The 10919-nt window shown below is 42.3% G+C and overlaps 1 protein-coding gene across 1 annotated transcript in view; it reads left to right on the top strand.

Moving 5' to 3' along the window:
- The first annotated feature begins 348 nt into the window (after positions 1-348).
- The window catches only part of ACTR3B (actin related protein 3B), a 51741-nt gene continuing 41170 nt past the window's right edge, over positions 349-10919 (top strand). Inside the window, exon 1 of the mRNA XM_073329676.1 lies at positions 349-549. Within this exon, the coding sequence (XP_073185777.1) occupies positions 349-549 (201 nt within the window). The remainder of the gene's footprint in view (positions 550-10919) is intronic.

Below are 10919 nucleotides of genomic sequence, written 5' to 3'. Positions count from 1 at the left end.
TTTGAAATGGGTCGGCACCCACCACGGTACAGTGCCAGGAAACGCTACATCCCCACTGCATCCTTTGCAGAGCTTACTGCTTGAAAAAGATGCTTTTGAGCTGACCCGATGCACCTTGGGCCTTAGGCGACATGGCCTGTACCTGGTGGCAGGCCCACGGGCACCAAGCTAAGGGGCGTCCCGTCACGTGCAGAGGGGAGGGTGGCTCTGTTTTTCCCTCCCTGGCGCGGGGCGCTGGGAGGGGCTGCCGCGCGAGACCGGCCCTCAGCGCTGCCCTGGGCCTATGGGGACAGGGCCCGCTCAGCGGGCAGGGGAAGCCGGGTCACGTGGCGTGAGCGTGCGCGGCGCATGCGTCCTGAAGGCGGCGCTGTCAGCCGGCTGCGTGGTGCCCGGTTTCCCTCCTGCGCCGGTGCGGTGGGGGCCGAGCGAGCCGGCAGGCAGCGGCTGGCGCGGGCTCAGCCTCGGGGGCGTGTAGGGTCTGGGGTGCCGCCGCCGCCTCCCGAGCATGGCGAGCGTCCTGCCCCCGTGTGTGATCGACGGAGGCACCCGGTAAGTGCGGGCAGGACTGGCCCTCCCCGCCTCCCGGGAGCATCGGGCTCCCCAGCGCAGCCCCCACTCCCCCCGCGAGCGGGCTCCCCACGACGTCCCACCCCGGCCTCGCCCCCCCCCCCGTACCCTTGGGGAGCCACCCCCCCATTCCCCGTCCCCAGGGGCACCATCTCCCCTCTGCCCTTGGGGAGTCTCCTTTACTGTCCTGCCCATTCTCCCAGGGAGCCATCTCCCTCTGCTTCCCTTCCCTGCTGGGGAGCCGACCCCTAACCCCCGGGAGGCATCCTCCCTCCGTCCTCTGGGGAATCACCCCCAGTTCGGTGTCCCATAACCTGGAGGCTCTCACACCCCTCCCCCCCTCCCCCTGCAGATGTCCTCCGTGGCCCCACTCCCTACAACCCTTGCTTTAATTTTTGTCAAAGGTCTTTAATGTTTTTAAGGGATCATGGTTAAAATGTGAATTAATTACTCAACATGACTAAGTTAGCAAAGCGATCACAGTTGGGAAGTTGGCTCTTTTATGCTGATAGTATTTTCTGGGTATATTGAGCATCTCTTCACGGTCTTTCCAAATCATTCTGAGACTATCTTACCTGCTGCCCATAATGATGAGTGGAACATGGATGAAACCTTGGGAAAGTTCTTGACAAGCACTTCGTTGGAGGGTAAAATGAACACAGCCGCTTCAGCGCTTACACCCGTAGATGTGAAAGGAGGCAGGTTGCCTCTTGGAGGAACAGATCCTACCACTTGTCTTTGGCCACAGAAGCTCATCTTGTGGAGCCTCTATCTTTCTGCTGAAGTTTATTGGCCATTCCTGTTATGTGTCATGGGTGGAAGGCACAGAAGCTACTTTAACCTGAGACTGGAGTAGCAAACATGTAGTAGCTTCAGTGCCACAGAGTGCTCTGAGGAGGGGAGGACATCTTGTCCCCCAAAGAACTATCCAGCAAACACCTTGGCTACTCAAGCTGTGCTCTTGAGATCTCCCAGCAGAGTCAGGAAGACAACACTATTATGTTCCCAATCATAAAAGCTAAGAAGTGTTTGTTTTTTTTTGTTTTTTTTTTTTGTCTAGAGCCACTGATAGGTGAGCTCACCAGAATTCCTCCCACCATTGATGTGGAGTTGCTGTGAGTTCTTCTGTAGGAGGATGCCATACATTCATGTACATCTTTAATTACCCCAAATTGGATTAGTTCTCCAGCAAAACCTAAAATAAATCTCACCTATATGTACACAGGTCAGTCACAAATTTATTATGGCCTTCTCAAGGCAAGTATGGTATAGTCCATAGTTCCAGTTGCGGGTTCCAATAGTCCACGTATTTCAGTGGGATGGAATACTTTGTCTCTTCCGTTCTGCACATAGTTTTGCCTCTGATTTTGGTTCCTTCGGGCAGTTGGTGATTCTCGCTCTGATTTACTTGAAATGAGTTGTGCCCTAGAGAAGTGTTAGTGTTACAGAAATATTTCCTACCAGATTGACCTAAGGAGTGTTTTCTCTTCGATGGTGATCTGTGGACACAAACTTTTTGCTTTCAGTTTGAGGAGTGATTCCAAGACCTCACCTTTAGAGGTGAGGTACAGCTGATCAGTTGTTGTACAAAACAACTGAACGAGGAGACAGGCCCCCTGCCAGTTTTCAGAAAAATGACCAAGCACATGGTTTGAGAGAGTAATAATTCAAAGTAAATGAAGAGATTGCAATTACTTGATCTGGTGTATAGGGATTAAACAATAGGGGATTCCCCAGAAAATCTTCAATTAGACCATATCTGAAAAAAGCAATGCCTGTGATTTCCCAGTCCTTGCTTCCACCTCATCCTAATTCAAATAAGATAGGGCAGTGTCCTAAATTTACTAACACTTGGTGAGGCTTGCGGTCTGCTCTCAGATAGAAAAGATTTTTCAGCAAAGGGATTTTAAATTCAAGCTGAACAAGATTAAATCAGGACGGAATGGGAACAAATACTGGAACAAGCCAGGCAAGGGCCAGTCGTAGTGTTAATATCAAGAAATAGCTTGTGACTCACTGGTACAATCTCTGGAATGTTCCTGTTGTGTTTGCTGAGACGGTCTTATTTTGTGGAATGATTCGAGGTGATTATAGACAAGTGATAGAAGTCATTACAAAGGGATATGCCAGAGGTCGCCAAACTTACTGACCCTCCAAGCCGTATACGACAATCTTTAGAAGTTGAGAGCCAGGACACACCTGCTTCAGCCCTGTGGGAGGTGCCTGACTGAGCTCAGGGCTTTAGCCCCACTCCTGCTGAAGCCCCGAGACCCTCCTCCCTGCTGTGCAGAAGCCCCTACCCCACCACTCTGCTGCAAGGCAGAGGTCCCAAGCTCCCCACACCCAGTCTGATAGGTGGAGAATGGACAGAGGTGTGGGGGGCTCCATGAGCCGCACTTCAATGGTAAAAGAGCCCCATGTGGCTCTCGATCCACACTTTGGCCACCCCTGGGATGTGCTATCTAATTTGATTCATTTCCCATACAAGCTTCAGATAATTCATTCAAAAAAACTTTAAAATGCAGATGTTTGGGAGTGCATAACAATAATTGAAGGATAAAAGTCCTTACTAGAACAAAATAGTTGGTTAAAATTAAAAACAATCCGCTCCCCCAGCCACCTCCCAAATGCCTCCCCTGGGGAACTCAGGGTGAAGGTTAAAGTTAGAAGAAACTGAAATATTTGGAGGTATGGACATTCATAATTAAATTCTGCAAAATACCTTTATTCTACCCTGGAGAGGTGCCGTTCCTTTTTTGCCTCTTGAGTCCTGAAAATGTGCACCACAAGGATTGATTTTGTATTTTTTCCTACATACATATCTCTGACACTGAAGTCTGATGCTTTTTCCATGCATTAACCTTTGTCCTTCTCATGTAAGTAGGCCTACTATGAGGTTTGTACATGGGAGACGCACAGTTAGTGTCTATGAGAGTTGCTTAACTGATGGACACATGGAATTACAGGGTGTGCAGGAAGTGGATACAGTGGGGTAGTTGGGAACTTGTCATGGCAGCAGAACAGGGATGCATATCTCCCCTGTCAGAAAGATGAATCTAAAAAACAATTTTAATTATTTCTCCATCTTCATTTGCAAACAAAGATGTGGTAGGAAGTATTTTCTATCTGGGGTGACCACTGCTTTTTAAAATGTCTTAGGTTGCAAACAGCTTGTCTGACTAACTTCATTTTTGGTGGATTAAAGCATCCTTTCTCCATGGATGATTTTACTTAGTGATCAGTTTACTGTTCACATCAATCTCCACATGGAAAAGGTCAATCTATTTTAAGACCATTAGAGCTGATGTGCCTTTCTGACATTACTATTTAAATAGTTGTCAACTTTCAAAACTAGTTTTATTGCCTAATCTTTAGTCATATGTATTAGATTGCTACTAGATGGAGCCAGTAAACTGTTTAAAAAAAAAAATCTGTATCTCCTACAGCTTTGCTACAAGGTGTGTGGGGGGAGAAGTAAGCAAACTATTTTGAACATTGGGGAACAGTTTTGCATGTGTGATAATTCTTGACCCCCCTTTTTAATTCACTTCACATTTGTTAAAATATCCTTCTTTAGCTCAATCTCATCTGTCAGCTTCGAGGCAGATATTCCATTGTTTGTGGATTTTTTTTGGGAATAAGTGGTAGTCCAAAATTTTTTTTTTTTTTTTTTAGTGCTTCTCAAAAAGTTGGGGAATATTTGAGCAGTGTTGACCATAATCTCTCAGAAAATACAAGGAACTCAAACTTTTGTATGGAAATCCTGCACTGATATTAGCTTACTCTTCTGCAGTGAGGGATATGACATACCAGAGTACAATTAAGACTGGTGGGGTGCTGTGTCACCATTACCTTGCAGCCTAAGGTGCCTTACAATGCCTTGCTGAAGCAGCCTGTGTGGGGAGCTACTTTAGCAAGGCATTCACAAAGGTTTTTGGCATTAAGTAACAGTGTAATAACTATCACAGACTCTAAAAGTTGTTTAAAATGGCAAGAACTGTTGTATCCATAAAGACCTGAACCAAAAAGCAGCAAGAACTGAGTTAATTTCAGAGCTTCAACAGCAAGGTTTATCTTTGAGTTTTAACTTTACTACTGTAAAAGTGGAAGCAACATCAGTGAGCCATGTATTGAGATGGATAAAGTCAGCCACCTGAGTTTAGGTATTTATATTTCTAGATCATATAACTTTAGGTGTTGTGCTCCAAAAGCCAATTCCTGGGTTGGAATTTGAATTGGAAATATAGTCATTTTAAAAAAACGAGTTAAAAGTAGTTCAGGGTGCTGTATCCATTTGAGTCCTCCTGTCATCTTTACAATCACTTTTTCCTATTTTTAAAATGTTTTTCTCTACTCACACAAGAAAACTGATTAACCCTATATGGGAATCAGTAAAATTGATTATACGCAAACTAAACAACTGAAAAAATATTTCTATTCCTGTGCATGTAATATACTTTTTCTAATTTCTTTGTTCTATTAATCTTAAGGGTTACTCGTCACAACGGGTTATACTTTTCAGGCAAAAGTGTGACTTTAATAATAGTGGTCCTTTAAATGCCTTTTTAAAAAGCATCTTGATCCTCTTAAATGGTTTCTCAGCTATTGTGTATGCTCTGGAGCTTTTTCCAGTAGGAGCCTATCTCATTGGCAATAAATGCTGTAATTTTTGTGGAATTAAGATGGAATTATAAGCATCCGCAGGATTTATTCCTCAATTTACAGATCACAGGACATTGTATTAGCATTATTCTACTATCCTGTAATAGAGGAGAAAGAAAGCATGGCATAAAGTGAAAATTCAGAAAAGATAAGAGTAAAAAGAACTGAGGTTTTGAGGAAATAACCATGACTTTGTTGTCCTCTCAGTCCTATGTGAAGAAGAAATAAAATATCCAAAGTTATTGTCTTGAGATAATTGTCTTAATCAGAAATCTACTTTCCATTGGGTAAAACCTAGGCCTCAAGATCCATAGGTTTCAGAGTAGCAGCCGTGTTAGTCTGTATTTGCGAAAAGAAAAGGAGTACTTGTGGCACCTTAGAGACTAACCAATTTATAGGATAATTTTTAGCAGAGAAATTCGGTCAAGGACATTAGTACACCTGCAAGATAGTGATCTGTTCATGTTTGTTGAGCATTCTAAGTTACCCTACAGGCCCCCTCTGATGCATCGTTTGGGGGAAAAAGCTGTGTCAAACTCCAGTCCAAAGTGGTTCTTGAAACATGATTTTTTTTCATATTAAGTTGTAATTTGGCAAGTGAGATGAGTCTAGTAACTATGGAGGAGTCCAAGTTATGTGCTCTGGGAGTGGGAAGGAGGTGTAAATTGCACCAATTTAGAGACTCTCTGAATTTGGGTCAGTGTTCATTTTAGAGAAATTGATCCTGAATAATTTAAAGCTTCTGGAAACTTATACATATTTTGTCCTAACTTTCAGTCTGTTCGACTACTGGGTCTCACTATGGTGAAGTTGGACCATGAGGTTATTTGTGGGGTTCCCACTTGATGCATGTCCCATTTGTGATTAAATCAGAGAAACAGAGACCTTTTAGATTACAGCCTTGCTTGTTCTTGCGGCAGGCATTTGAGCAAAGCCCACTTAAAAAACAAAGGTAAATATCAGAGTTCTTGAGATCCTATTCATACTCCTTAGAAGCATGGTTCTGTCACTACAGGCTTCATCATAAAACATTAAAAGAATTCTTATGGCGCTAATCATAAAGAGCCAGTTTTGTTCATAAACCAGTCCATTTAGGGACTGTAACTGAAACCTCTCTGAAGCCTTAGTAAATATCCAAGGCACTTCAGAATTAGAGCTATAGCATATGTCCAGGTAAAGTTATATGGCCCCTATCTTGTTAGCCTTGAAAAGGTTTTAAAGAGACCAGATAATATAAAAGTACGATCCTTTTGTATAATCGAAAATTGTGGCTGGATGTTGGAAAAGATTTTGAAATGGACAATATCTAACAGGCAAGGTCACAGCTAATTTGATTTAATTTCTTAAGCTAAACAGACTGACTGTTAATGAGTTTTTACAGTACGTACTCCATAAAGGAACATTTATTGTTTAAGTTGCCATGTGGTAAAGAGGAAAAAACTTTCTACTATAGGGATAGCCTAATAGTGTTGGAGCCATTTGTAGTGGGCTCTATGGAGAGTGTAAGATTTTAAATGTGCCTGTGCATTGACAGTACTTGATAATGCAGCTCCCTAGCTTTGTGTGGAAAGAGTGCAGTTTACCTGCATCGCACCGCCGGTGTGCTTTTATCCTGACTTGGGGGAGAGCACCTCTAGGGGTATGCAGGCAATTCAATCTTCAGGATACCAGTTGTTGTTACTTTTGTAATGTGGACACTTGTGCATGAGGTATTGGAACCAGTTGTTGTAGTCTCAGATGTTACCTGCGTTTGCTCGCTACTGACCAGAGCTAGATTGCAACTAGTGATCTAATGTAGGTTTCAGAGTAACAGCCGTGTTAGTCTGTAGTCGCAAAAAGAAAAGGAGTACTTGTGGCACCTTAGAGACTAACCAATTTATTTGAGCATAAGCTTTCGTGAGCTACAGCTCACTTCATCGGATGCATACTGTGGAAACTGCAGAAGACATTATATACACGAGACCATGAAACAATACCTCCTCCCACCCCACTCTCCTGCTGGTAATAGCTTATCTAAAGTGACCACTCTCCTTACAATGTGTATGATAATCAAGTTGGTCTATTTCCAGCACAAATCCAGGTTTTCTCACCCTCCCCCCTCCCCCCCACACACACACAAACTCACTCTCCTGCTGGTAATAGCCCATCCAAAGTGACCACTCTCTTTACAATGTGTATGAAAATCAAGGTGGGCCATTTCCAGCACAAATCCAGGTTTTCATTACCAGCAGGAGAGTGAGTTTGTGTGTGTGTGTTTTGGGGGTGGGGGGGGTGAGAAAACGTGGATTTGTGCTGGAAATGGCCCACCTTGATTTTCATACGCATTGTAAGGAGAGTGGTCACTTTGGATAAGCTATTACCAGCAGGAGAGTGAGTTTGTGTGTGGGGGGGGGAGGGTGAGAAAACCTGGATTTGTGCTGGAAATGGCCCAACTTGATTATCATACGCATTGTAAGGAGAGTGATCACTTTAGATAAGCTATTACCAGCAGGAGAGTGGGGTGGGAGGAGGTATTGTTTCATGGTCTCTGTGTATATAATGTCTTCTGCAGTTTCCACAGTATGCATCCGATGAAGTGAGCTGTAGCTCACGAAAGCTTATGCTCAAATAAATTGGTTAGTCTCTAAGGTGCCACAAGTACTCCTTTTCTTTTTGATCTAATGTAGTAGATTTAGGCTCCACATTGGAGCACCCATTCCCTGAGCCTTCTGTTTCTCTTCTCTGTTGATCTGATATAAAAGGAAATTTTCTGACACTCTCTCAACCTACTTGTAATGATTTCTTCATACTCTCCATTCTGTCTTCAAGACAATTTTATCAATTAATTGTCATTGCTGTGAAGTAGGTAAATATCACCATTTCACAGATGCAGGAAGTTGAGGTAAAGAAGTAGGGTGGAGTGATTTAAATCGCCAAGTGGAAAGCCTTGATTTAAATAATTGATTATAATCAACTTTTCCATTTGTATTTCAGTTATTTGCTAAAGAAAGGCACATTCTGATTGGTTGATATAACCATTAAAAATGTTGATTTACCTTTGCACTAGATTTGGTACATCTTTTTGCTATCTGGGAGGTACGTTTTAACTATATACACTTATTTAAGCAATTATACAGCTTAATATTTCAGAGCCTTATAAACTGTACATTTTTAGTATGTTACAAAATGGTGAATGATACATTGCTTATTTACTAGATAATTAACTTTTTGCTTATGATTTGTGTCAAGCTACATGAGGATGGTATTTAATTAAACCCACAAACCAGCATATAACACTTTTTTTTATTAAACAAAACCTTAAATGTTTTGGATATTACACTTCTGTTATCAAAACATGTTTCACAGTTGCAACTAAATTATTTACTAAAGGAACAGAGGGATTAACTTCAGTCAGTGAATTAAACTGATTATTTCAGGTCAGCCTGGGAAATTTTCACATGTGCCTAAGTGAAAGTGACTGGAGCTTAAATTCTCACTTGTCTAAATCTCTTGAAAAGGAGACTGACTCCTAAGTTAGTTAGGCTGTCTTTCAAACTTTTAAAACTGGTAGTTCTCATCCTCTCCTTCCTCATTTTTATTCATAGACTGGAAGAATGAGACAAGTTTTCCTGCTTTTTCAACTCCCGGTTGATTTCTCAACTTTGAATGAATGAAGAAAATATTCTTTCTGTGCCCGCAGAAGAGGCTACTGCCTGTTTAGCTCTTCAAAAAGTCTGGTTCCAGGTGCTTTGCTAGTGATATCTATCAGTTGAGTCATATGACTTTCTTTAAAACTTCAGCAAATATGTACTATTTGAATGGTTCACCTCCGGCTCTGAAATTTATTATGGCTGTCACTATTGATGGGTGATTATTAGATGCCCATGTCATAGCAGCAGCATCTTCTTCAGTGGTTAGGCATCTACCTTGGGTTGATGATATTGGCAAGAAAATGAGGCGGAGTAAGTGCTCGATCCATCTGTTTTTTTACTGCCTGCAATTTAACTGTGTTACCAGGTATTTCTTTCTCAAATGTTCCAAAGTTCTTTCCAAATTGCAACAGCATTGCAATACAGCAGCAATCTTTCTGCAGTTTGTCCAAGGCCATGGAAATAGGTTTCAATTTATTCAGTATATCTTCTACATTTCTGTTTAGTCCAATGTTCACTCCTTTGGCTGTGCTAGTTTCATTTATTTTGTTCTCAATTTTCTTCACAAATTGTCATCAGAATAGGCCAGTTCTTTATAAATAGCTCAAAACAGTCAACCACTGAATTCCATCATAGTTTTTGGGGGAGAATTAGTTTGGATTCACCTGCTGTCTTCCGTGAAGCTGAAGCAAGTATTTGTCATGGAAGTATTTTGCAATTTCAGCAACATTTTCCTTCATTTCCGGAGTTGTACTTCAGTTTTTGGCAGAAAGATGCATCAAATAAGCCTTGTACCCGTATTTTAGAAGTGTCAGGTTCTCTTCATTATCTTCTTCTAGATTTCTTCTCATTTTTGCTGCATTTGCAGCATTGTGTGTGACAAAGCTATGCACTTGACACTTGAATTTTTGTTCAGTTTGTTATAGCTTTGACTGCTACTTCTTTTAAGTGCTCTGCTGTATGGGCATTTCCTGAAGTATCAGTTGTTTCTGTAAGATAGACAATGCCATATTCTGTTGTCACACAAGCACATATTACTGTACATTGCACCACCCATCAAAACTCAGGTTAACCAATTTCATATCAATGTTTTTTGCACTGTTCAATTTCCTTGTCATACGTTGTATCTAGCAACCTTACAGCAACATCTGCTTTGCCAGGTTTAGTATAGCCTGGTCATAATGATTGAACCATGTTAATGAAATGTCCCTTCTGAACAAGATGAAAGGGAAAACTTGTTGCGTAAATGAACCAAGCAGTCTTTTCATCTTGGAGTCAAAATGGAGTTATGTTGCAATTTGCTGGTCCTGATTACAAGCTCATCCTTGGTTTTACTAGACAAAGACAGCCTTTTCTCTTTTCTCTCTTTTCTCTTTTCTGATACAGGTAATTTACTGACACCCGTTTAGTTGCAGCACTGCTGGTGGTACCAGCAGATGATTGAAGTTTGTAGACATTCCGGACGGTGGTACTGTTGAGATAGCTGGTGCACAGCTTCATAAGCCAGGAGAGCAATGGGTAGGCTGGGTGGCCAGGATCATTATTGGCAATTCCAGCATTCCCAGTGGTAATCCGCTAGTTGGGAAAGAAAGTGCCTGACTACAGCTTTCTGAAAAGTCCTGTGTTGTTAAAGATGCGAGTGTCCTGCACCTTCCCTGACCAACTCACACTGATGTAAGTGAAGCACTCCTGGTGATCCACCAGTGCTTGCTTAACCATAGAAAAGTAGCCTTTTCTGTTGATATGCTTTGTGACAAGATGGTCTTATATCAAAATAGCACACACATCCCTATCTGTCGCTCCAGCACAGTTCAGGAACCCCATTTTTGAAGATCCATCCACTATGTTGTGCATATTGCCAAGAGTCACAATCCGACATAGCAGGAGGTGATTAATGGTTCAGCACACTTGCATGACAGTGGCCTCCAAGGTGGATTTCCTGACTCCAAATTGATTTACAATGGACCAGTAGCAATTGGTGTTGCAGGTTTCCACAGTGCAGCTCTCATTTTGTTGTTGCTGTGCAGGAGGTCTGGGGTGAGCTCAGTGCATAGATCCAGG

Source organism: Lepidochelys kempii, chromosome 2, assembly GCF_965140285.1.
Source record: "Lepidochelys kempii isolate rLepKem1 chromosome 2, rLepKem1.hap1, whole genome shotgun sequence".
In the NCBI taxonomy this organism is placed as follows: domain Eukaryota; kingdom Metazoa; phylum Chordata; order Testudines; family Cheloniidae; genus Lepidochelys; species Lepidochelys kempii.
This window is presented reverse-complemented; position numbering and strand designations above follow the sequence as displayed.